We start from the raw sequence: 27688 nt of genomic DNA, 5'->3' as shown, positions 1-27688 counted from the left end.
ATATCACAGTCTTGACATGCTCAGCAAAAATAACCCAGGGCTAAATTGCAGAATAACAGACATCTTTTGCAGTTAGCTACAAAACCACTTTATTGAAAAAGCAGATTATGTCATCTACAGTTAAATGATACGTCCCAATTTTAATACATTAAATAACTTTAAACTTTTTTCATGTTTAGATAAATAGATCTAGTCTCCTTTTTTTTTTCTTTTTTTCTTTTTTAAAATGAACCATCTAGGTAATCAAAACATTTAGCAATATAAAAGATGTGACAGGTGTTGAGATGTGCTTGTTGGAACTACCAGTAGGAGAAGAGGAAGAAGTGTTCTCTTTCCATGTGATTCTTGACAGGAATAAAAAATAAAATAAAAATAAGAACCTAGGCTCTTTGAGTACAGGATAACTGGCTTTGTGCTATGCAACAGAAACTGGAGTAGTACTTTTAAACAAGTGAATTAATTCATCTTTCAAGGACATACAGTCTGGTCTTGTTAAGTTTTTCTTGGGGGATGGTGTCGTGTAGAATAACGCAGATGCCTCATTCTTCAAGTATAGCACACAGTACTTGAGCCTTGCACAAAGGTAAGGTTAAACACATCAAATGACAACAGTAATGTCTCACATACAGTTTGCAGTCCTTTTCTTCTCTGCTTTTACAAACACTAATTATTACATTCACATGAATCTCATTACATCGGCTTACATCAAAAAGCACTCCGACTGTGGCGACCCCTGCCTTTTGCACTGTTTTTTGACACATTCAGTAGTATTTATTCAGACCTGTGTGTATTACAGCATCACGCTACGGATAAGAGCTGGAGCGGTGTCTGCAAGCAATGATTGGTGACCGTTATATTCTAGCCTCAGTGCCAGACTGGTTGCTACAGACAAAGTTTACACTACAGAAAACATTAGCTGGAGGCTTTGTGCAAGCCCCTCGTGTTCAGCATCCAATATGGTAAAGAAATTACAGGCAAACATCGAGTATAAGGTATATGATGGAAAGACAGGGTCATCTGAATCATCACCGTGTTGTAACAGAGAGAGCTGGGGTCATCCTGGATGATGCTGCGCTGCCCTGCAAACACAGTGAGGTGCGTGTGCCATGGCCCTGCCATTAGCACACACACACACACATACACGGCCTTTCTTTTACACAATTTGCTCATATGTGAAATAAGCACATATTGTTGGGGTTTATCTGCAAAAAATATGCAGTTAATTTGATGATCAGAACTCTTGGCTCTAATAATTCATGTCCAGGGAATGATTTATTGAGTATTATAAAAAACCCACAAAACAAAAAGTCCAGGGGGGGAAGGGTGGGAAAGATTCTTCCAGCACCACAACAGCTTGAAGTTTCAAGTCTTTTTGTCTCATGTAGGTCTTCTTTTGCATATATACACATATACAACACACACACACACTCACTAAAACACATAAGTGCCTGCCCGAGTGTGCGCACACACACTCACACTAACATACGCAATCAGCAGGGATGGGTTGGGCTCCCTGAAAGAAACATGGGTGGGACCAGCAGCTCCATGATTTCAGGCACGCCCGCCCCCCTAAAAAGCACAACAGTAGACTTCATGGCAGACCACACGGGGACACACAAACATACCTGTTCAGTCTTAAGGCATGTGGAAAAGTGGAGGTTCCTCATAGTAACGCCCTATGTGCTCATATGACAGTGTCTGGAAAACATACCAGGAGACTGTGTTCTGAAAACACCTTGAGGAGCAAAAGGGATTTGTAGGTAAGCATCCAATATGTTTTATTCAGCTTTGAGGTCCGATTAACTATCAACTGACTGCAAAACAAAACAGTGCTCTAGTATAGTTTGGAAAGTTTTTCTTATGGAAATCTTTGACAATGTGTCATTTCTCATTTTAAAATTAAAGGTGCGCAACGCAAAACTGGATGTCGCTCTGGAGTAGCAGTAGAGTTTTTATTAAGAGTCTGTCGCAGTGTGTTTGAACTGTATCTTTAAATGAAACAGAACCTTGATTAGAGCAGTCGCAGAGTACTCAAAGCGGGATAAAACAACCGAATGCAAACCCTATAGAAGCAGAGTCTGCTCCCACAAAGCCTGTAGATGTCGGACCCTCTGACAGACATGAAGAGTCTCTGTGTCCTGGAGGAGAAATGATACAACAGACCCTAAAGCCGCAAAGGCTTCAGTCTGAATGACAAACAGTTTTGCCTCTGATTCTATCACAAGCGCAGCAACATTTAAAACAGACAAAAAAAAAAAAAACTACATCTAGAATCTTATGTGGAAAACATCTGCGAAATATATATTCATATAAAAGACAATCTATGTGCATCTAAAAATTTCTTTCTCCATCATAATATAATCATTAATTAAGACAATGCTTGTGAATCTCTCGAGGTGTCGTCTCAGTCTTCTAAGTGGAATGTCGGTCGGTCCTCTGGGCTTGTGGTGCTACGGTACACGTCATGTCGGCACAGTGCACAATGACGAGAGACAATCAGTTTTATGCACAGCCCTGTGTCATGATGCTGGGTGTCGTTTGCATAGCCTTTAGCAGGGCTCTATTTCAGTGTTAGAAGCTGCACGGTTCGAGCCTGCTCTGAAGGCACTGCCTGTCCGATCCAGCCAGCGTTGGAATGTAGCGGCTCGCTCCCTGGCCTTCCTGACACCAACAACAGCAGTATTCTCACTTGTGACAGCACTGGTGCTGTTCGCTGGTGTAAACCGCTTCAGTCAGAGCGCAGGAATGAAGAACATGGAGAAGAAGAGATGGGAGCAAGGAGAGGGATCCAAAAACCCTCTCTTTGATGAATGTGAAGAGGTCAGGAGGTGTGACGTCACCAGGGGCCTCTGGGTGAGCCGGTTTCAGGGTTAGACACCCAAATGGAAGGGGAGAGGAGGGGAATGCAGATAGAGCAAGGGTGGTGGGGGGGGTCATTTTTCCCAGCACTGCCATGTGACAGCGAGATTAGGGTTAGAGATGCAGTTTGTGTGCAGATCCACGGCCCGGCTGTCCAGCTAAGGATGGGGGCAGTATCTCATGGCCACACAGAGGCTTCCCTGGAACTGCTGGAGGGAGGTTGCAGGCCTCTTTTGCCCACTGCTGGTGTCCTAGATCACCTGGGAGGCGGAGCTTGGTCCAACTACTCACAGTTCAGTAACATGAAGGGGGTAGCTTGGGGGCGGGTGTGCAGGGACCTTTGACTGGAGCCGGTGGATGTGGCAGCTGTGGCACAGAAGGTGGCCTTCCAGTGGATAACAGCGATGGCCTTCCTCGTCGTTCAGCTGAAGACCGCATTCCTGACAGGGCAGCATAAAAGAAAAAAAAACATGAACACACCACAAACACGTTCACTAATTGATGACAGTGAGGTGCTGGCTTGTGTGACTGCTCAACAGGCTCATGTTAGCAAGTGAGGATTCAGTGATGGACTGTATTAATGTCGTGACTTCCGTCACACAAGTGCTTTTTTGGACCTTCAGAGAACTTGCTGCAATAGCCCGAGACAAGTCTCAGACGTGCACAAGTTCATCCTATGGGGATTTAGAAATTAACTGAGAATTCTGACTATAAAAGGTCTGCCTCCCAGGGAGCTGACGAGGACTGCGTCACTGCATATTTCATGCTTTTTAGAATTATCAGGCTGAACCATGAACCTGCAGAGGAATTCTGCTCACAGCTGACAGGATGAGACCCCTGGGTGGGTCCTGAACATGCTGGAAGGATAACATGAACTCACTGACCACTCTGATGATTCACAACTGGATAAACAGTTTCAAAAAACATTCATTATAAATACTTTCTCACTTTAAATGCGTCACTCTACCCTCTGGTCAGCATCAAATACACCAACTGTAGAGGCCCCTGATGTGTTAGAGAATCGTAAAAAAAAAAAAAACCACGTTTCTCCCCATAATGTATAATGAATTTGCCATCTCCATAATGATTCAGCCGCAGACTTTAGCCTCCCCCTCCAGTGCTTGGTTCAATGATTACCCACTGCTTACATAATGCTCTAATCCATTTCTATGAAGCGGAATGTCAGCCATTCAGAAACATTAGCAACGGTTATCCTGCTGATGAGGACAGTAGAAACACTGCTCTCTGCTCAGATAAAGAGATCACTGCAGGGTAGCATGACATCCGTCTCACAAAAATCTTTCCGTCACTCTGGATTTACAAACTGAAAGACGGCGTCGAGTCACTGGCCCACTGGGATTTCAAAACAAGCCCCCAGCTGAGGTTGGAGCACAACACTGGAATTTGCTTTGTCAATGAGTCACAGTGTTGAGCCGTAACCTTGGGTTGGTATTCGTCTGTGTGCCTCTCATTCATCCCACAAGAGCGATGATTCACACTCATGGTACAAAAGTCTCGTCTCATTCCACAATTTGTCGCTCTTACTCAGGTTCACAGCGTTTATAGGGCTGAGAGGACGCGCACAGTGAGATGTGTGTGCGGGACTTTGTCTGCCAGAACAGTGTGTAAATTTTGACGATGCTAAATTCATCCCAAGTCAAATGACATCTCTGGTAGACTGCTCCTACTCATAGCTCGTGTGTTACTGTTTGTGTGCGAGTTAGGACAACATGCTTGCAGTAGGTGCGTCTCACCTCACAGTGGTAACACTCCACGTGGTAGTCCTTGTCCATTGAAACAACCCGGATGGTCTCCTCCGAGCCCTGTGGAAACGAACACGCACAAGAACAAGAAAGTTTGATCCCTGCAGATGCTGTGATGCCTGAAGAAAAACACACACACACACACACACACAAATCTTGCTTCCCACACGCTTTAGTATAATATATAATACTATAACATAATCAAAGACTGGGCCTTCACAGCAGCTGTTTTCAGTTGCTAGCTCAGGTAACAGACAGAGTTCTTGGCCATTGTCCATCTGTACTATCTAGTTATCTTTGCTGCATATGACTGGATCTCAGCCGACTCTAGTATTTCTATACACCTCAGCTGCTTCGGTCTTCGGGGAACTCATCAATACACAGTGATGATCCAAAGACACTGGAAGCCATGCACCGCCCTGCCATCGCACTGCTTCTCCGGGTCCAGTTGAATAGTCTTTTTTTTTTTTTTTGATAAGTGAAATGACGTGGCAGTCATAATAGGAGCTGGTCATACCTTCAAAGGAAAAAAAGCTTCAGTGCTTCCTTTCTTATCTCCTTTAGGACAGGAAACACTGGACGCTTCTTTAAGAAAGGAGAGGAGTTATTTCCATCCCAAAGTTCCTAGTGGCTGTAACTTTCAAATCAACACATGATTATTGTCATATAGGGGTAATAACTGTGATTTATGTCAATTATTACGATGTGTAAGGAGGCCGTGACAACAACTTTCTCATTTGTGGTTGATATTACAAACTGTACTAATATGTATAAAATTCCATCAGTGGAACAATGTGATAAGAACACATTAGGTGAAGAACAACGTGTGCTGAAGTCTGACCACATCAGAGCCACATCACAGGTCAGATTCTCATTACAGTGCTCCTTACGAATGCCTCCTGTCATCCTTTCATAGCTCATAAAGTTTTCCCTTTGTCCTTTGGTCTTTATGGTACAGATGGATTTTGGTTTCGTCATCCAAAGAATGGTGTCCCAAAACTGGTTTGACTTTGTATTTTTGGCAAAGTCTAATTTGAATTTTCCATTCTCGAGCCTGATGAATGGTTTGAACCTTTAAAAGGAACCATCTGTATTTGCTCTATGCAGTCGTCGCATTATGGTGGACTTAGATACTCATATGTGAACCACCTAGAGTGTTCTTCACTTGGCTGGATGTTGGGAACCTTTTATTACTGCAGTTTTACCATTGTATTTTTTTTTCCTCAGTATGTATCAAACTGATCATTTTGCTCCTTTTTTCTTTTTAAGTGAAAAATGTCCCGTTTCATTTCTATCGACAGCTCACCTCACATATTGTTGTGGGTTCACAGCCAATTAAACACTTGGACTCAATTCCAATTACCTTCTTAACTAATGAAGAAATAATGAAGAATATGCCACAGCTGCCCAATAAACAGCTTAAAAAAACAAAAAACAATGTTCTTCTTATCAAAGACTTGAAATTCCTAAACCTTTCCTCCAAGTTGGATTTGAACCCCCTCAGTTTAAATCCGACAGTCTGTATTTAAAGGTCATTTTCATGAACCCGACTGTAACTTGATTTAGCTCAACTGCTAAAATATAAAAGTCACTGTTTTAGGGAAACAAGGGCATAATGCAGCATTTCATACAGGAGAACAAACAACAAAATATTCAAAATTGTGAAACATGATTTTTACTTGAATCATAATAAGAAACAAAACTGTCAACTCTGACACGATAAGGAAAGAAATCTCAGAAGGTTGTCTCACATATAAGCTTCCTCTGCTCTTTACCTGGGCTGGAAGGATGGGGTGGTTGCATGAGGCACACTTGGGAGCAAAAACCCTGCAATGGAAACCAATGGAAATCAACAAGCTGAGCCCAAATGCTCTCTATATTTCAATTCAAACATATACTGTTCCCAAAAATGTTATACATTTTAAATAAATAACATTGAAAAACAGAGAGATGTTCTGCTTACGTGTGGTAGTCTTTGACACAGTAGATGTTGTTCTCAACATCCACAGTGAAAGGCACTCCATCCAGACCCTCTTTACACACTACACAGCGGAAACAGCCAGGATGATAGGACTTGCCGAGTGCCTGGAGGATCTAAACGCCCACATGCACACACACACAAGAAAGGACAAAAACAAGAGACAACAGTGAAAACTTGACGGTGAGGCCTTGAAATATAACACAATGGCACACGATCAGGAATGGTATGTGTGGTCACATGACATTCAAATATCTGCCAGTGTGAACTGGCTGCTTTACATTTTTGTTTTGAGAAAATTCTTACCATCTCCATGATGAGGTGACCACACACAAAGCACTTCTCAGCCGTCTGCTGGAAGCCAGAGTACTGTGGGGGAGACCGGTGACAGGAGTTATTTTCTTCAGCGGTGATAACTTTGTGCAGCCAGTAAGATATGCATTGTCTCACACTTTATGACTAAAAATATGTTTGGCTGGGAGTCGTCTATAGGGGGTGCTGCTGCGCTCTTTACGTTGACTCAAGGATGTCTTTCAGAATGGTTTGTCTCTCATATGTCATGTAGTGTGATGTTCTGAAAAGGCATTTTGTTTTCCTTTTTTAGTATCCATCAATCTTTTACAGTTACTTAAATACAAACATGGTACAGATCAATGCAAGTTGAAGGAGTTAAGTGCTTTCTTTCTGTAACGGGAAATAAAAACACCCCATGTAATTTAGACAGCTCCTTTCCCTTTAACCCAGAGCTCAGGCAGATAATGAAGGTGACCATCTGCAGCCCACAATCCCCTTTGGGTCATGAGGTCATGACCCAGAGGGCCTGGTAGAGGAGACTCAGCTACCAGGTGGAGGTGGGAGGTGGTGATGGGCAGCCTGCCCCCCTACCCTGACATCACTCCAGATCTACCATCTGCCACCACCTCCCCCGCCGCCGAAACCCCCTCCAGGGGTGACAGGGCAATCTAGGCAAGTCTCAGCCGTAGCAGGGAGGCAGAAGATTAGTATCATCCCGTCATCTGACCTCCAGCATCGGAGAGGCAGCGATGGCGAAACAATTGTGCATCAACAAGTTAAACTCTAAGGGGAAGCTGTCCATAAAGAGGAAGTAATGTCAGCAGATGAGACCATGCGTAATGAGTGGCCTTTTTCAGCTACTTCCTCCAATACGTGGAATTATCCTCCGTCTCATTTTATGCAGTTCCTCTTGCTTAGTCGCATAAAAAACGAGTTGGACTACACACAAAGCCATCAACTTTTATTGTTTCTTTTGCAAATTAAAATTGATGATACAATATTTTGTATCATCTTCCGGACCAGCGGAAGATAATGGATGGATGGATACAATATTTTGGTATGCGAGCGAGCTCAGGCAACACGAAAGCAAGCCCTGCTAACCTGAAGCAGATGGACGAGGAGCCTGAGAGCTACAGCTGTCCAACACCCCTCCTGCACCGCTTAATTGCAAACACTTATGGGGTGAATGAGCTCCTTGGGGAAATTTAGTGGAAATTAGTGTGGATTGTATGTGTGTTTGGGGGGTGGGGGTGGGGGTGGGGGGGTGGACTCCGAATTGTAGCAGCAAAGTCTGTTTCATACAGAAGGCTGCAGGATCTAGTCTGACATCCAAATTCTACTGAGCTCCACCTGCACCTCCTGTCACCCCACCCCGAGGCCATGACATGGAGATCTACTCGAGACAGAATTCAGTAAGTGTGAATGCACAGGTGGCTTACCAGGAAATCCTCCTCACAATAGACCTTCCCATTGACGTTGTAGAACGCCTTCCCTCGCAGCCTCCTCCCTGGAAGCAAAGACAACAAATTAAATCTACATATTCAGGTGTATGAGTTCAGTAGAGACAGTGCCACCGACTGACTACATGGTCCGAGATATCAGGACATCCCTTTTATGGATTTTTGGTCTGGGACCTTAAAGCAGAATCTTGAACGGGCACATTCCAACTGAGAGGCATCAGTTGGCACTTTGTGTAACTGACATGAGGTCAGAGTTTAACGCTCCTTCTGCAATGTTAAAAAGGAAGAAAGCAGTATACCATGTTGCACAAAATGTCATGAGGTTAGTAAACAGAACAGAAGAGAGGAAACAGAGAGAAGCACGAAGAGGAAGCGGTTGTGTCAGATAAATTGGCCAGTAAGCTAATAACTGACCTATTACAGTAAACTGCCACCCAGCCCGGTGAGTACGGTCACTGAGCCACCCAGGTGATTCATTTTAATGTAGAAGTTTCTGGTGCCCCTACTTTAAATATTTCAAAAACTAAAATACATGTCTAAAAACTTGCTATGAGGATGCATTTTGGAAATCGTAAGATAAAGCATATGAGGAGTTTGATCTATACTTCGAAGTTAGTCAGGATCTCTCAACTTTTATTTATTTTTGCAACCGCTGTAAGTCCCTAAACTTTGTGAAAAGTCAACAATAAGCCACTCGAGTACCACTTAAAAGCTCAAATGTGTTAATGTGTGATCTGTTAAAGAATAAGTAAATAGGAGCTCATGGTGAGTCGTACTTTATAACTACATGCTATATACCAGTAAAGGGGAAACTTGCATGCATATCGATATGCTGTGAGGATATATTTACTTGAAAAGAGCAAAGGGGACAGCAAGGCCTACAGCCAGGTGCTATGACAACATGAGTGTATGAGCTCTTTACGCGCTGCTAAAAAAAAAAAAAACCCCAAAAAACAAAAACAAAAAACAGCCCATCATGTCAGGCACAACTCAGCCTTCAACAATGGGACATAATATTTGTTAACTTGTGCTTTGTCAAACTGCATCCTATTCTAGGTCTTCCTAAAATCTCCCCACATTTAATTACCGGATCGATGGATCCCTCCATGATTCCATTTACAACCCATACAAAATCTAATACAGCAAGCCGTTTTACAAACCTCCCCCCAAACTCTCTCCCCCTTCCCATTGTATTCATCCCACAGACGGACCGCCAACAACAGATGGGAGGGAGGATGTCCCTTACTTTGTTACATGCTGAAAAGATTACAATATGAACAGGTACAGATTTGGTTATTCATTAGAACTTCTTTTTTTTCCATTTATCGAGACCCAAAATGATTTCATCGTATTGTTCCATGTTACGATGCATTTTTGTTTTTTTTATTCCCGATGGTGAAACATCGACAGCGTAACATTATGTAAGACAAATTTAAAGCCAAAACGTTCATAATAATTGCACACCTAAAACAAAAACATGCCCACACCACAGTGAGCCCAGGCTGAGCAAGCTGGGCTTCAAGCACAGAGTGTGAAGACTGAATTCCTCTGGCTGAGCCTTCATTCATCAGAATCCAAGTTTGAATCCAATCTGAAAAGGAAATTCTGCTGCGGGCTGGCTTCTGTAGCCCCCTGCCATGCATCTCACACTGCTCGCCCATTCAAATTCATTTAACAGCAACCGTGTCTCTCTGGCAGCACGATGACTTCACCCAAAGCCTGGCAGACGAAACCCACGGATCTCATAAATCTGCTGGATTAGTCCGATTTAATTGTCGTCCCGAGCCACCATTGATTTTATGGGTGTCCCAGCACAGAGAAGGCCCCTCACCCCCGCCTTCACAATCTCTTTTTTTCACAGAAATTTATGCAATTGCTGTATTTCAAACACAAACACACACACACACACACACACACACACACACACACACACACACACACACACACACACACAGTGTCACAAAATGCTGAGAGATGGCAAGGCATTAACAGCCACATAGCAGCAGCAAAGGAATGTTGTCCAGACAAAAGGTGTGACTTTGAAGACTTTTAGACAGGGGAGCAATTAGCATTTTGGTAAAGACGAGAGGAGGAAAAAAAAAGCCAGATTGTGGAAGAGCTCAATTTGAAGTCCACCATCTTCAAAAATCTCTGGAAGGGCTAAACACACGGGAACAGTGAGGTTACAGTGAACAGAGCAGCAGCGGGGGCTGCGAGGTGCTGCTGTGTGCTGGTCTGTGGCCTCTGCTCTGGAGTTTGGGGTCTGGAAGGTGAATACAAAGGCCCCAGTGCTGATGACTGAGTGGAGCACTGTTAGGGGAGCAGGCCGACTGAGCAAACGGGGACATTCTTTCTGCCTGAGGTCACTAGCTGGTCCCATTCACCCCCCTCGCACCTCTCCAGCACCCGCTCCCTGCCTGCTTCCCTCACTGAGAAAAAGGAGGGGGAGGGCTCCATGCCTTCTTCTCTCCCCTCTGGCCTTTTGTCACCAGACAGCGCTGCAGCGAGACCGAACATCCTCACAGCACCGCGAGGGATCAACCCAGCAGCTCAGTTTTAGATTTATTTGAGATTTTTGAGAGCTTCAATTAAGAACTAAACCGTCCGTGACACCACATGTAATTGGATTTAAAACACACCTGTATTTTTAGTCTAATTGGTCCAATCTAATTCTGTGAATGTAAATCTACAGCATATAAAATCAGCATGGTTAAAAGCAGACCAAAACCGATGAGTCCATTTAAGAGGCTCTAAAACTAATACATGGTTGCTCGGACAGCGAACCAAAGTATTCCAGTATCTTTAATGACACATAATTATGATCCTATTCTTTCCCTTTGCTTCCGTGCACTACAGTCATAATGTGTTTTGCACAGTACTTTATGTCCCCGATCTCTGCTCTCCTTAATGTTGGTTGCATGTAATATCCAGCCATTGAGGGATCAGGGCACATTTTGTAAACACACTCATTTTGAATGAGGGGTGTTGCCATGGAAATCAGCATTCATCTTGTGAAAAAGGACAAATGTGTTGTTCATGCAAAAAGGTATCATTTGTCTAAAATTTCCCTCTGGAGCGGTCTGTGTTACCCCACAGCCAATTTCATCCAACAGGGGTGTTCATTCTTGTTTTGAGGTTTTCTAAAGATTAGATCTTGGGATTGTTGTTGGACCATCCGCTCTCACTTTCCAAACTCGTATGGGGTCAGGCTGGGGTTCCAAGAGAAGATGGCAGGATTTCTGCTAGAGCAACCTGAGCTGAAGCTGCGTGTGAGACTCAAGTCACTCTTCCACTGAGCAGCTTTCCCCAATGGAGGAAGAGGACAGGAACCACGGAATAAATGAAGCTCCAGGGAGACCATTTCAAACTTTCCTAAATTCTGTTGATGGGATGGTACTTTTCTAAAAGGTTGAGGAACTTACGGGGTGGGGCATTGTTTGTGAAACGATTCATTATGGCAATCTTTATATTTTTATCCTCTTCCTTCCTTATCCTCTTGCTGTAAGTCTGAACATGTTGAAAATGCAGCAAATGTCATTTTAGACACGTTTAATTCTCCAAGTGCAACTATGAATGAATGGACGAAATGAATTGTGCTTCGTTTCCTTTGAGAAGAAAACAAGACTCTTTAGCTCAGTTTTTATTCTCTCTGTGCTCCAATTCGTTATTTCGATGTTGAAAATAAAAATGAAAAGTTTTGATAGTGGTTTTCTTATTTATTTGACCTTGTTGGCCTGCCAATAATGATAAGGAGACTTACTATCATTCAGAATCATCATGGTGTCTCTTAACTAAAGATCCCAAGGCTCTCCAAATTGGCATGACAATTGTTACAAACTTAACTTCAGTCGAATGATTTTCAGGTGGACGATACAACAAATTGAGTTACTGAAATATTTTAGACACATATTTATTAAATTTAGATTATTCACTAAAGGCAAATATCATACCAGTCACTATCAATCTAATGGACAACTATGATACAATATATTACACAGAAAACAGATAAAGAAGACAATAGTTTGTATTACTGATCTGTGACACATTCACAAATCCTCACAAAGTCCCAGCTGATTGCAATTTCCCTTCACATAATACCAGCTCAAATAAGATTTTAGTCAGGAAAATTCAGGGGACCAAATGAGAAAAGAAAACATTTTTGCAGAGGAGATGTAATGGGAGAGGAGATTGAAGGTAAGTCATTCATTTTGAGAACTAAAAAAGTATGTTTGCAGAGCTAAATGAAGCTTGGGAGTGTGCTGCTGCAGAAAAGGAGGTGGAGCAGAGACGGACCTGCGGGTGGTGGTCAGATCTTACAAGTGCCTATGTAAGAAAAAAAAAGAAGAAACATTAAAAATTCAACCACAGCTATCAATAGAATTGGAAATAAATGCCAATGTACTATTCAGCTGATATAAACAGCTCAGTTACTAGCACTACATGGGATGTAAGTCACTGTAGTGTGTAGTCTGCCCTGCAGCCAGCAGAAGGAGAAGCAGAAGAAGCTCCTGAAAAGCGAACGTTACCGTTGCTGCCACCACCTCCCACATAGAATACATGTTCGTTAGCAAAGATACAAAATGCCGACGGAAGAGCCACAAGAATAGTAAATATTGGTGTTGCTTTTCATTGCAGGAAACAGTTTTGGGGAAGTTAAAGACTGAAATCAGATGCAACACTTTTTTTCTGAACTAGCAAATAAAAATAAAAAAAGCCTGTTTTGTTAATGTTGGGGATGCAGCTTAGGTTTTAGCTCTATCTTTTCTTACAATAGTGATTACCTGCACAGTTTAGTTGAGCTATGGTGAGAGCTCAACCTGACCATCTAAGTGGACCAGCACCCTTGTCCCAGTACACATGCACGGCAGGGGAATCGAGTTTTTTAACCAAAGCACGAGAGACACCGTGAGGCTGTGAAGTGTGTGAGCAAACGTCCAAGACATTCTTCTCCTTCTAACTTTCTCAGTGGGAGCTCATCGTACATGTAAGTAGAGCCAAATTCACTGCCCAGACTATAGCCGCATTCGGACAGAGCAGTTCTAAGAACGCCGTTCTAAGAACGGTCCTCCTCGAATTTCATTCTAATAACTGCCCTTCCCCAGGGGAACTGTTTCAGTTTGCATTCGCACATGAGTCGGGACCTGATAGAGACTGATGCGACGCAACCGTCTGCGACAGTGACGTGTTACTTTAGCGCCACATTCAACAACACAACAAAACTAAACCCGGTAAAAGTAAGGAGAGAAGAAAAAAACACCACCAAGAGGCTAATATGGAGAGCGGGGAGGCCACCGTGTTCATGGTCTGCATGGCGGTGATAATAATCATGGACGATCACATCAGGCGTCTAATATCGAGGCTGGAAGAGCTCACAGAGAGAGTCAGGAGACGAAGGATCCAGCGCAGGCGATACTTCTTCGTTTCATGAAGAAAGGAGAGCATAGCGCCGCAGACAAAGGAGACGACGTGTAAGTTTTACTTATTAAACACGCACAGGTTGTGTCTGTGTCCTATGAGTAAACATTTCAGCCGTGACAACATGACAAGGGGCGTAGCTACCAACCACCAAACACCTACGTCAGATGTGTTCCTATAGAACCATGAAAAGACCCGACCTCGGAGAAGGAGCTAAAATGGTTATAGGAACTGAGGGCGATGATCCCGAGTTCCTGTATGTGCGAATGCGGGAAAAAACGGCCCCATTCCTGAAAAGGTTATAGGAACTGCAAAAGGTTCCTACAATCCGAATGCGGCTTAAGTTACTTTAATGGCAGTTTTATCAGATGAAGCTGCGGCTATAAAATCAGGATTATATTAGAGCAAAAAGAGAAAGTCCGGAAATGCTTTAAGCGGCTGCGAGTTGACACGTAGTCACATAGGGATTGTTGGAAATTCGGCTGGAATAATATACACTTGGGCTTTACCGATTTTACAAAAAGATCCACGCTATCAAAAAGATCCCACTGGCTTCTTCTTCTTCTGCGTACTTGGGGGGGGGGGGGGCCTTCAGAGGATGTGCGGAGCCTAGGCCCATCTAAGTCAAGTTGAGCGTATATATGCACGACTGATTTCTTCCAGTAATTCATTCTTAATTCTTGAAACTGATAATTCCATTCAAATTGCTCATCATACTCATGCAAAGTTCACAACAGGGTCATTTGCATATGAGTCTCGCACTGCAACACAAGCATCCCTGAGAAGTTCATCGAGTGCGTTTGATAAATGAGGCCCAACAAGTTTAGTTGTTTTTGCTGGGAAGCAACAGCGCTGCTCGCTCCACAAACTGCAGCTACCGTAAAGAGGTTATCGATATCCTCATTTTCCAGACGTCAGAGGGAGTCAGGATCAAGCCGGTGAGGTGGAGCAGCATTATCATTACTAAAGGTCATCTCACATCAGAGTATAGGTCTAATCAGGTAAATATGCAGCGGCAGTGGACAATGCGAAATGAATCCCTATCAGTCTGTGGAGTTTTTTTAAACACTAATCTACTGAGACTTTAGACAAGGTAAAACTGAAAATGCCGATACAGACGTGACTCCTATCGTGTCACATTCCAACTCCAAGGTATTTGTCAACTTCCTATTAGTCATATGCCTACTGGTGTGTTTCAAAATGAGATAACCGTCATTCTCTGTGGGGGAACTTTTCATGTTACAAAAGACTTTAGAATTTAAGAGCGCTCGTGTTGACATGAAATTATTTTGCAGTTGTAGGACCATACAAATCTGAAGTTACAGTCTGTAATGGTTAGTAGTGGAAAAACTCACCCCCCCCCCCCAACTGTTACTGTGCAATCATGTTGGTTAGTCATTAAAAGTAAGAGCCTCTCAGCATGCAGTCACAGCATTGACCTGTGGCAGGAACTGCTCCCTGCAAGCCAACATGTGTCCTCCCTCTGGGGTCATAACCTCTACGTTAGCAGACAAAAAAAGTGCCTTAGGAGAAATATTTTGACAAATATTTCTAAAATGGTTCCTTGTGCTTTTTGTCACTGACATTAAACCAGCCTAACAGAGAAGATTTGCTATTGCTGGCAGGAGGAAAATCCCTCAGTCGTTCTGTTCTCCGTCTTTGGCAGAGAAACCAGAGCTTTGGCCTGGCTGCATGGACAGATAAGTGTTGCCATCTATTCACAAAGGAGCTTCAAACTGATTTTTATGTATAATGCTATCACAAGCCTGTGCAGGCCAGCTTTAGTGTGCTTTAAGGATCCATGGAGAGTACAGAACAGGTAGCTTTAAATACTTATTGTAGCACGTCCAAACAAACCCAACGTTGGCATCAGTTGCATACCAGAAAATTGTCACCAGTAACTGCTTCTACTCCCCTTAAGCAAGCAAATGTTATGTTGAAGGCCAAACACATTCCAGCAATGACTGACATAATGCTTTGATTAAAGGATTTAAATTCTGCCCTGATTTTCCTCATCAACAACCCGAGGAAGAATCCTGCAGCGGCGTATTCTTGAACCAGATTCACTTTCCGAGGCATCAGTCGGTAACCTGTCGGAGACAGGGAAGCCCTTTAATGGACTGTCACCTGTCTGTGTGGGGACGGAAGTGCTTCTGCTTGGGAACAACAAAAGTAAACTTCTATTTGTTCCTATAAACGAATAAAACCTACGTTTAAACATAAAAAATAAAATCTATAAAATCAACAATTTAATCGGGAGTAAAAAAAATAATTTGTAGATTCAGCTGAAACTGTGGAAAAAAATGTTCTATACAGGTCCTAGTTGCAACATGTCTCACAGCATCTAGTCTGCCAGTTGCTCATTACATAAAGAGAAGGAACTCAAATGCAAGCCCAAACAAAGCCGAAACATTGCACCAAGGGTGTCAAAAACACAATACTGCTGCAGGCTTGTGAACTCTCCGCTCACTGACCACCTGTTAATGAGAAGCAACACTTGTATCCAACAAGCTACCGACTCTTAGGACAGCCTACAGATACACATAACAGTATAAATTATGATTAATGGCACGTGGGTATAAACATACTGTGTAACACTCGTGAACAAAACAATAAGAACTTAACGCTCCTCATGTTTGAGCCGTCAGATTTCAGCTGTCTGGTACACGTAGCTGGTAGAGGTGAACGATTTGAGAAATTCAACCCCCTGAGTGTTTGTCTGCTTTCAGATTAATCTAACACAGAAATTAGTTATCAGCCGTTTGGATAATGGTCCGCTCATACAAGTTTTCTTCTTTTTCTTTTATCAATTCATCAGAAGAGGACTTATTATTTTTTTTACAACACCCTAGCTGCATGATACTTGGAAACAGAAGTACACGTTCACTCCAGATGGAGGATGTAAGCGGGGGGGGGGGGGGGGTACTCTGTGACAGACTGCTGAAAGTGTCTTCAGCTGGTGTAAAAGCTTAAAAGACTAAATCTATACCACACGGACCCAAAGCCATTTCCACTTGCATACGTCTGTCTGCACAAGTACACAATCATTTTTGCCAAGCATGTGCCGTTTAAAGCGAGTCCATAGCAGGCCTGCCCTCTCCGATAAGCAGGTCTGGTACACTTTGTGACTGTGTGATTGAGGTCCTCCAGGGCAGGCTGGCTGAAGTGGTGGTGGGGAGGGTTGCATTCTTGGCCATCTCATGAAAAAAGGGTGCAACCATGGGAGTAAGCCAAGAGGAGGGCTCAATTATGCATGGTTAAACAAAGGCCAAGGCTACCAGCGGGCAATGTCTCAGCAAACTCTGCCTCACTCTGGAGTTCCAGGAGGACTCTACATAAGGGCAAGAAGAAATAAAAAAAAAAATAATAAAAAAAAGAAAGAGGAAAGAAAACGAAACAGAAAAACAAGCAGGACACACGAGAACTCGGCTCCTGATAAATCACCGGATTGTGTTATGACAAGTGCAGGCACTTTGAAAGTAAACTTCTCAGAGACCTTCAAAACACTGCTCAAAAGAAAACATTCCCATTCACAAGAGGTCAAACGATAGATGATGTAGTTTACGTTACCAATAAACTATCTCGAGAGGAGGGTTGGCCCGTGAAAGCTATCAACAAAGACTTGTGCTCAGTACAGAAAATGACCTGTTGACTAATTGCGGACGTGACTTCTCCGATAAAGCCGACAACATTTGTCTCGAGATGTCTGTGTTTTTGTCTAAAAGTCATTACTTCCCAAAGAGCTACCTCATCCAGGCATTTTCTCACTTTACTTTCAGTCTTCAGGAGGAAATAATCTGCTCGTTTCACAAATCAGTCTGTCTGAAAGACCAAATGTTGAGAACAACAATCCCTGAACCTCTCATGAAGACGATTAAAACGACTCTTAACAAGGCCGGAAGCTTCTTTTCCACAGAAAACTCCACAACCTCAGCAACTGGACACTCAGCATCTGGCCCCTCTTTCTTCCGACACAATAAATCCGAAAGTATATGGCTTTGGTTACATGTAAATTATAGGCAGTTCTTCCAGAGCCGGAGGGGTTGAGGTGGAGGATCAGTATCCATGCATAGTACACATATGAATGGAACCTGGCTAAAAGGCTCTTTTCCAACATCTTTCCTCTTGTTTTCCCCGAGAAACGGGAGAGAAGGGCTGGAGTTGGGTGACAGGGCATCCAGAAGCACACACAAGACACACATAACCAATCTATAATGTACTTCAGATTCAATTACAAACTGAAAGATCAAACAAGATCAGCGTTTTATTTCTTTGTGCCATTTTTAACCTGTTCCTGCTGCCACAGAGTTTTTGTAAGCGAGAGATATTTTGATGCCGACTGCAACTCCAGCTCAGCTCTTATAGGAAGCCGAGGATGCTAACGATGATTCTTTGACAAAGGCAGCAGAGACTGACACGTACAGAATTTCTGATGCTGCCTGTAAGCACGGCTACATCTGAGAGATCACACGCATGGGTTTTCACTTCGCTGCTTTTCTCCAACATCTTAAATAAGTAAAAAATAACTCCTCTTAAATCTGCCAATTTCTGCGCTCTGTGTGACTCATGCCAACTTGTGCTGGCATCTCATACTGCGGCTTTGATGCAGACCATGTATTTTTCTTACGCTCTGAAGTATTTCTTGCTCGGAGGTGAGACTGACAGGTGTATCCAGGGCGGTAAAAGCGCACTTGATTAATGAACACAGTCAGATGCTGGAGCTGAAGCTGCTGCTGTGAGGCACAAGTACAATCTGATTAGCCAAAAAAAATTGTGATGTCGTGTCAAATGTGAATAAAACTATAATGCACTCATTTAAACCCTATATTTCAATGAAAAGGGTCAAAAGGACAACATTATCAGTTGAATTAAATGACAACGTTGGGACGGGAGCGTGTTTACCATGTGATAAAGAATATCAGAACTTATTTACTCATGCACCCCCATCCCTTCACTGTTGCTGGCTTTTGAACTGTGTGCTGATGGCAAGCTTAAAGGTCCAATTCAACAAGAAGGACAGGGTGTCCAGGACGTCCACGGAATAGTTTTCCACATCATCTCAGTCCATCTCAAATGAGCCAAAGAAGCATTTCTCAGTCTTGTTTTAATCAGTTTTCATCCTCACACAGTGGAGTTTTAACTTTATGCTGCCATGGATGCTGAAGACAAACTCAGTTTGAATTTTGTGGACTCTCTGACCCTTTATAGACATTATATATCATCTTCTTTCAGACCCTGGTGAATCCTCTTCATCCTTACCACTGAAGGACAGCCTCCTTGGGTTTTCCTGGGCATCAGTTATGTTAACGCATTAGTTGTTAGATGGTAGATATCATCAGATCAACTTTTCTAATCCTTTTGTCTCAAACATTTTGAAAGATGTTGCCGTCACCCTATATTTTTCAGAAAGAAATAGCAGGAGTTTCAACATCTGAAATGTTGCCTTTATGCTCTTCTGTTATTAAGTTTAGGGTTTGATTTATCTGCAAATCACTGCACTCAGTTTTTATTTAGATTATATACAAAGTTCCTTTTTTTGTTGTTGTTACCACAGAGGAAAAAAAAAGCCCAAAACATATCTTTCTGTCCAAATCTCGACAATCCAACGGTAGCCGTCTGTACATCTGAGAGTAGACTCCAAGCAGGAATTTACTGTTCAGCTCGTGTTATCCTCAAACCTCCTAGATGCTTGACTGTCCACCGCACAGCAAGAAGTGGGAAAAACACCCTGAACATCTAATGTTGCAGCAGAGTTTATAATATTCAGAATGACCGGACAAATGCGGGTGTGAAGGTGCGGGATTGTTGGACGCAAGATGAAGGACGTTGGGCGTGTTACCGACACGGGGCTTTAAAAACTGCTCCGACTAATAATGTCACCCATGTGCTATTGATTGGTTAGAGCAAAACATCAACCACTCCTGCACAGATATTTGGAAACTGTCAAACTGAAAGAAGGAATAAGGATAGAAGAAAATACGTATGGATGTTGGTTATCAGGTCTAACATAGACAAAAGCTAATGTGTAAACAAACAGTTAACTGATCACGTTTCATGACAATATGTTAATATTTCACACAATCAGCCCTCTACAGTTAATACTGCCATGCTTGAGCTAGAATACATTCACGGGGAGTTAAGTCCACATTTACAGGTCAAAAGGCTCCAAGCACTTTTTCACTTCATTGATGGTTTTACTCACCACAGGAGCAACAGGTGAAACAGTTGGTGTGATAGAGGTTCCCCATGGCCTGGCAAGCCTGGCTGGCACCGTACACACCCTTCCCACATTTGACGCAGATACCTGTCAGAGACAAATGGGTCAGTTATTTGCTGTCATGCATACTTCTTTGCAAAACACCTTGTATGCAGCAGTGGAGTAAAATCCTGCTGTCTGGATGGAAACTGAGCCGACACCTATTAAATTTGTACGAGTCATAAAAGACATCTGCTACAATCTAGACACGAGGATTAATTACTCAGAGTGTAGCAGTGCAACTCCTGCCACATTTCTCACCACACAATGGGAAGCTGTCAATCTGTTTGCGAGTTCTTTCAGTTATTGTGAAATTAGAAACCCACTGAGAACATTACAGCGCTTTCTATCTGCTCCTGATTGACTTGGAAGACGCAATGAAATTCTGAAATCTGTCATTAAAACATTTAACAGATTGCAGATGTACAGCTGTGCGCTATGCTTGAAAAATGGAGCCTGTGAATGCTAAATCAAAAGTAATATTTCATGAAGATATTTTGAATCCAGCTGCGCAAGCCCCGCTTTTTCTCATTTCCATGCATTACATCACACTGTTTGAGGGCAGACTACTGCAGGGAAGCTGAAGATTGGATTAAAAAGCGTAGTGAGGAAACTGTAGATGAGACAGAGGTGCCGGGAAGGGAAACCTTTCCTTGTTACTGGGAAAAGTGATGATCGGCGTCAGTTTTTTCCCCCCTCCTTTTTATAAGGCTCCACACCTTATACTGCTTCTGTTTCACTTCATTTTACAAAGAAATCTGTACTGATGTCACAATATCAAACTGCAGCAGTGCATCTTCATAAATCTTTTAGAAGTCTTTGAATAGTCACAGGTAAAGTTTGCCAGGTTTATCTATCGAATACAAAATTCTTTGGATCAATATTAATGAGGCGGTCGGTGTCCTTAAACGTTTATTCTCTTTTACTTGTCAGTGAAAATATCTTTTATTCTGTAAATATCCACAATACAGTGTTCACTCGAATCACTATGACATTTTTTTTAGGCTTGAGCTGTTTTAGATGATAAAAAATTAGCTTTTCTGATGGCCCTGTTTTGACGAGCTTTTAGCTTTATCCCTCCCTTTGGGGAACCACTGCTTACAGCCGGTAAGACACTGACGACTCAGAAGAACTGAGTCTTTTTTTAAAAAGTTTTAAAAAGTATCCTTTTAAAAGTACAGTGAACGTAGCCCCAGTAGTTTCACAGTGGGGCAAGAAGGTCATTAGTTGCATTCATGAACACGAACATTAGACAACTCAACAGAAAAAAGTAGAAAAGATAGAATTTTAACAGGCAATCGAATTTAAAAGAGATGCTTTTTTTCCTTTTTGTTACAAACTTTGAAGCTTCGACTAATAGAAAAAAAAAAACCTCTGCCTACAGAGACATTTTATATGGGACCCTAGGATTTCCTCGTGTTTGCCAAATGACCTTTTAATAGAAGTGCAATTGGATCATTTAATTTCAATTAAACTTTTATTCTTACCCGAAAGCCAAAGAACAGCCCCCCTGATTACACTGCTGCACCTTTACTGTTGAGGATGTGTGCAATGCACTCAACAACACAGGAAGAAAATATTCATCTGTCCACAGGGACGTATCCACACAAACTGCTGCCCTCTCTAGTTAAGAAACATGAAAGCAGTGGCTCAAACGTTCTGATGCACACCCCAGCAGAAGGCTGGCAATCTAAAATATCTCTCACTCAAGACAACCTCCACGGAGGTCACATTCCTCAGCTAGTGCAGGGTCAAAGCTTGGATGGGGTGAGTCTAGGGTCACAGTGCCCACAGGACGCAAGATCGCACAAGATCCCAACAAGAGACGTGCACTCCTCCTCGGATAAATGATTACATTTGCTTATCTTTAAAATATCAACATTTCGGAGATTCTGCACATCATTTACTGGTTTTCGGAGGGAATCATTTCCCTTTTGTAACTATTCCGGTGGACCTTGGAACACTGTAAAAACAGATCCAAGGACAAAAGTACAGAATAGATAATCTTTGTGCAAATGAATGCAGCAGAATTTCCTTGAATAACCTGGAATTGTGACGGCATCACATTCACTTGGCAAAATGACCAGATCATAGAATGTCCTGTAAGCTTTACAATATATTAACTGGTTCAACAGATTTGCTGTCTGAATGCCAAAAAGGACAATCACTGATTCTAGTGGACGAGCAGAAGAAAAGGCGGCGTATGTACAGTGTGCAAGTGGGCCTACGTGTTTTAGATGCATCGCTTCGGAAGCAACTGTGTACCCAGACAGCAGGTCTTTGTGTGGGCAAGTGTTTTGTTTAGCCCCAAAGCCTTGTGTCACTGGGTGTATCTGTGTATCATTTCTAAAGGATATTTTCCTTCCTTAACTTTTATGCTTCCTGCAGAATTCCTGCCAATTACTTTTTAGCTTCAACTCCAACAGCTCAACTGAAACAAATGATTTATTCATACAGCGACACTGATTTAACTCCACCCTACACTGCAGTTACTTAAATATTCCATGCCATGTGTTGGCAAGACTTTCGAGTATACACATGTCAACTTGTAAACATCAACCATAAAAAAAAGATTTATTTCCACGCATGCAATAAATCCTGCCGTGTCTCAGAAGTGAGGATGTGGTTATGGTTTTTACAGGACAGCGGGGAAATCTCTAAAGAACTCTTCGTTAGTCATTCAAAACAGGATGCTAGAGCTCGCATGTGCCCATGTCATAACATGTCCATTTGGCAAGGGCAGGATGCAGTGTGTACAGCGTGGTTAAAAATAAAATGCATTTACTTGATGCACGTACATTCCTTTCTTCGAGCTTCCGATGGGCTGTTATGTCTGTGTTTTAGACTGCAGCCTTGTAGAGAGCACGCTGCTGAATGCGGGCTTGTAATTATTTTCAGAAGATGTTTCTAAGTATCAAGCTCAGATGGTGAGTAACAGAAGTCTCAGAGTGGAAAGAAAAAATTAAGAAAAAAAGAAAAATCACTCAACTCTAACGTGGAAGATGAAAATATTTCCTTCTCTTCTACTGAATAGCGACACAGCTTGTGATTATGTAATATTATTAGAATATACGAAGAGTATAAATTAATTTAGAGTACATCATAAAAACAGCTGACTTTATGCCTCTGCCACCACCAAAAACAAAAGCGGACGTGCTTTGACTTGTAAGAAGGCTTGAGCAGCCCGACTCATGAAACTTTAACTACCACTTTGGTCAATTCGGACTTCTTAGAGCCCAAAATTTGTGCTGTAAGTTTTTTGGGGGGGGGTTACTTTGCAGCGGCATATGGCTTACTAAGTGTTTGCAAAATTCTGCAGATGATTCGTTTACTCCACATGAGGTAGGTTCGCAATGCTCGAAGCACAGAAAAACAAAGACTAAGGATGGCAAAATCCTTCTTTAGAGAAAACAAAATATATAGCCAAGAGAAAGCTGCGACTCTGAGTGTATGCAAACGCATGCACCCAGATACAGACTGTAAGTGAATAAAAGCGGCCAACTTCCCCATCAGGGGGGGCATCTCAAATCTAGAATTGAATTAATTTAAAAAGTGACGGCCCTGGTTCATTATGGATTTCCCCATAGCTTTTCACACGCCAGTGGACAATGGGGTCTTGAAATAAATTAAATGCGACTTGGAAAAGTACACACGTTTCATGTTATCTCAGCCGCAGTGTACACGCACAGATTAAGCTAAGTAAAATAGGAGCCCTCAGTACAGCATACACAGGGCGTGCTGTTGTCCACAAGTCAGCATGTGTGTGTCAGACATGTGCAAGACTACTGCCATTATAATTCTGGGCAGGTGATCAGACTTGACCCCCACCAACTATGTCTGGCCCGCCAGCCAAGATCGTGTGCCAAGTGTCTGGTGTTGCCCGACTCCCCACTGGCTGGTTAATGAAGGGCTTCGCGGGGGAGTGAGGGCGGGGAGTGGTGGTGGAGAGGAGGGACCGCATTGGGGTGGGGTGGGCCTCACTCTGCTGCTTCAATTGCAAGCCTCCATCGGGCCAGCTGTTGATTCACAGCTCCTTTGCCACCACAACAAACAGAGGCCACACAAGGGCCGGCCGGCAGCGCAGAGCGGGCAGTGTGGAACACTGGCAGGCATTGCTGGGCCCCCCAAAAGAAGCCCCAGCGATCAATTTCTGTACTGTCGCTACGGAAACAGAGCTGTCTCTATTGGGCTCGGAGTGAGGAGCGTCTGACTGCATTCTTCTCTCTCCTTTTCTCTCCATCTATCTATTACCACCTTCATTAGCCCCCCCCCCTCCTCATTTCTCCCTCCTGTCTTCCATCTTCTTTCTTTCACCTGCTTGTCTGGAACAGATCATCAGCTGTCTCAGCCTCACTCTGAGCAAGTGCACTGGCTATAAAACAAGCCACTGTTCTCTGGCTGCAGCCATTCGTCTGGCTTGCTCATTCAAAAGGTAGACAGCGACTTCCTCAGCAGGCTTTCTGTGAACATGTTGTTGTTGGTTAAATAGGCATGCTTACTGTCGAAGTTACACAACAACAAGCCAAGCCTTCTCTATCAGGCAAAAGCTAAATTTCAAAACGTCTAAGAAAAAAAAAAGAGAGCGCGAGCGTTTCCACTGCGAATGCTTCTAGGCCCAAAATGCCTCTCAGATGCTGCGAAGCCAAATGTTTGCAGTTTGGGTCGGCCTCAAAGTGAATCTCACGCCCTTGCAATAACTCTCACAGCGCACTTGACCACTATCCATACTGCATTGTCCAGAAATCCTGACCACACTGTTCCAAATGACCGAAGGGTGTGTGCTCTGCCAGAACACAGGGTTCCATTCAGCGCCATGCCGTGCTCTGCAAATGTTATCTCTGCCAAGACATTAGTCCTGCCCTGCAAAAGCCCCTCTTATCAGCCAGAGGGGGACCCGTTAGTGGCGATGTAGCATTAGCAGGTTGCAAACAGACCCTGGAAGAGATGGCAAGCCTTTAAAGTAAAACCTACCTGCACAGGAAAAACACTCGTTGACCCAGTTTTCAGTCTGCGATGTAAGTCATGCATGACGTTTCAGGTTCTATTATTACTTGTTTTCCCCCATAAAAAAGTTTTGTAATAACTGCAATAACATCTGAACATCTAGACATGAAAGTTGAGAGGCAACATCAACATGTTAGTTTGACAGACTGTAACTGAGCACCTGTGGCCAGATCATGAGATCAGCCTGTTTAAATCTCAATTTAATGACCACTTGGACTTATCACCTGATGCAAAATGTTTATCCACAGCAAGTGCATTTTATGATGATTTTATGATGATTTCAGTCAGTGCTCCAAGGGACACAGAGCCAAACTGTCATCACAATTCAATACAAAACAAGGTTTGGGGGGGGCCGACAGTAGGATTTAGACTAGAATATTTGGTCAAAGTGAGCTTTGCCACAGGACGGTGTTTCTTATATTTTCCACTCATCTCTAATCGCAAAAATAGACCATTGGCATTTTTGAAAAATTAAAGAAAATAAAGAAAAAATAAATAAATAAAAACAAAATGAAACCTACCAAAATATTCCTTTTTCATGTGCATCTCTAACTCTTTCTCCAGCTCCAGTGTGAGCGCCTCCAGCCTTTTCTCCGCCTGGCTTGGCCCACTTTCTCTGCTGGGGGTCACCTGGTAAGGTAACTTAAACCTCTGGCTTGATGAAGCCGTTTTTGAGGATATCCCATAACTAAATGACGACGGCGACCCGGCGGTTATCTCCGCGGTCCCTCCTGCCTGGGTGGACTGCTGCTGAGGCTCGGGCACCGCGTGGAGATGGATGCGGTTTTGGGTCCCGTTCGAGTCTCCAAACTCCTGCAGCAGAGTGTCTTCGTGTAAACTGCTGCCGAGCATGGATGACCTGGGAGAGGGCAGCTGCAGGTCCGGGTAGGTGCTCATAGACCCCCTGGAGCTGCGAGAACTTCTGGAGCTGTGACTGGAGATGCTGGACCGCGGGCTGACCACGCAGTTGGCGGAGGTCCCCGGTCTTGCGCTCCCGTCCTGGCTGCAGATGCTGGAGCGGGGGCTCGCCAGCGGCGCTGCGTGCAGGATTACCCCCTCCAGATCGTGGTTGCCCACGGGCCCGTACCGCGAGTCAGAGTAACTGGATCTCGGGCTGGTGGTGAAGGAGTACTGGCTTGCCGTGCTCGACCTGGGGCTGGTGTGCCTCTGGTCGTAGCCCATGCTGATGCCGCTGGTGCGGTTGCTGCTGGGCTTGCTGCAGCAGTCGCAACTGTTGAGGCTGGCCCGGGGACTGGAGTGCTTACTCGTGTCGCTGGCGGTGCTTGCATAGCTGGATCGGGGACTGAGGACGCTGTTACCCTCGCAATGAACCAAACTAGACCTGGGACTCGTGTACCTGTCCTGACCCGGCACCACCAAACTGGTTCGCGGGCTGCTGATGCTCGACCTCGGGCTGACATGCTTGCTCTGCTCCTGAGAGGACAGGGAAGACGCCAGGCTGGAGCGGGGACTGGCGGAGTTGTACCTCCCGTCGTGACTGCTGGTAATGCAGACACTGTTGCACCTGTTGCCGGGCAGAGGCACCGGTTTGTTGAGAGGCACGCCGTCAAAGGTGGAGCCGGTGCTGTACCTGTGGCCGTGCACCTCCAGAGAGTACCTCCGGTGCCTCTCGGAGGTGCCAGTGTAGCACGGCAACGCCACCTCGGATTTGGTGCAGCAGCTCTCCTCGCTGTACACCGCGTCTCTCTGCGGGGCGCAGAAATCCACAGGCACGGTCCGGTTGCAGCTCACCGGGCGCACCGGAGCCGCGTTGTACACTTTATTCCCAGACGTGAAATTCTCCACCGTGTGATGCTGCTGGTGAAGCGCCGAGGTGCCGTTCATCGGCTTAGTTTTGTGCTCCGCTACCGCCGCAACAGAAAAGTCTAAATCGGGGTTTATGACCAAGTCTCTCCTCGCGCTGTACATCCCGTCTTTATACGCATCGTACAAGGAAAGGTCCTCCATCAGTGTAGCGGCCCGGAGTCCCAAGTCTTCCTGATAATGCTCCATGTCGCGCTCCCGACTCGAGAAACAAGTTGAGGGTGCGCTGCGCTCCGCGAGCCAAACTAGCGAGCACCGCGGAGCACTAATTGCATTTCACATGGAAATCAAAACAAAACGCCGCCGTGCAGCTGTCGCTCATTTACTCAAAAGCACCAAACGCACGCAGAAAGCTTCACCGCGAGCCGCATCGTCTCCTTCTGCTTTCCCCGCTTCGCCGCAAAAAAAAACTATCTCTCACGGTTTCAGCCGACTGGGATACGTTTGTCAACTTCAGTTTTTGTTAAGTTGAAAGGTCTTTACAGTCCATGGCGCGCTGCGCGGAGGAATTTCTCCCTCTTGGTTTTTTCTTTAAACCTCCCTTATGGACGCTTTCCTTGAAATAAGAGCAGGCTGGATAATCGCATATGCCCTAAAAACCCGTTTGATACCCGTCTAAGCACATAAGGCGCTTGGAAATCGACATAAAACGCCGTTTGAGGCAGGGAACTCGTTTGCCTGAAAGGAATGCGGGGAGGAAGACAGGATGCGCTGCGCCCCTGTGGAATGTGGTTAATGCTGCAGAGAAACAATGATTGCGACCAACTCAGCAAGGGGCTGCCGGCTCCGAAGAGAATGGTTTAGAGAGAAGGGGTCGTCTGCATTCATCCCAGGC

General features: G+C 44.0%; 1 protein-coding gene across 2 annotated transcripts; it reads right to left on the bottom strand.

The window, feature by feature from the left end:
- Positions 1-72: 72 nt before the first annotated feature.
- wtip (WT1 interacting protein) lies at positions 73-27642 on the bottom strand. Of its 2 annotated transcripts, none has more exons than XM_075465005.1 (8): positions 25551-27642; positions 19972-20073; positions 8334-8401; positions 6907-6969; positions 6586-6716; positions 6374-6449; positions 4614-4682; positions 73-3299 (listed from the first exon to the last, which is right to left on the bottom strand). In XM_075465005.1, the coding sequence occupies exons 1-8, from the start codon at positions 27040-27042 to the stop codon at positions 3147-3149; spliced, it is 2154 nt and encodes a 717-aa protein (XP_075321120.1). In that variant the 5' UTR covers positions 27043-27642; the 3' UTR covers positions 73-3146. The 2 variants fall into 2 exon arrangements, with proteins under 2 accessions (XP_075321120.1, XP_075321129.1); XM_075465014.1 differs by having other exon boundaries at positions 6398-6449.
- Between the last annotated feature and the right edge of the window lie 46 nt (positions 27643-27688).

The sequence above is a fragment of the Odontesthes bonariensis genome, chromosome 1 (genome assembly GCF_027942865.1).
Source record: "Odontesthes bonariensis isolate fOdoBon6 chromosome 1, fOdoBon6.hap1, whole genome shotgun sequence".
NCBI lineage: Eukaryota > Metazoa > Chordata > Actinopteri > Atheriniformes > Atherinopsidae > Odontesthes > Odontesthes bonariensis.
Note: the sequence above shows the minus strand (reverse complement) of the source record. Positions and strands in the feature narration are given on the sequence as shown.

What these genes read in the sequence shown, in the direction of transcription:
- wtip (XM_075465005.1), bottom strand. Translation starts at nt 27,042, where the DNA reads ATGGAGCATTATCAGGAAGACTTGGGACTCCGGGCCGCTACACTGATG. An exon ending in CATGAAAAAGGAATATTTTG is followed by an intron (nt 20,074 to 25,550) that starts GTAGGTTTCATT and finishes TGTCTCTGACAG; the next exon opens with GTATCTGCGTCAAATGTGGG. An exon ending in TGTGTCAAAGACTACCACAC is followed by an intron (nt 6,450 to 6,585) that starts GTAAGCAGAACA and finishes TTTCCATTGCAG; the next exon opens with GGTTTTTGCTCCCAAGTGTG.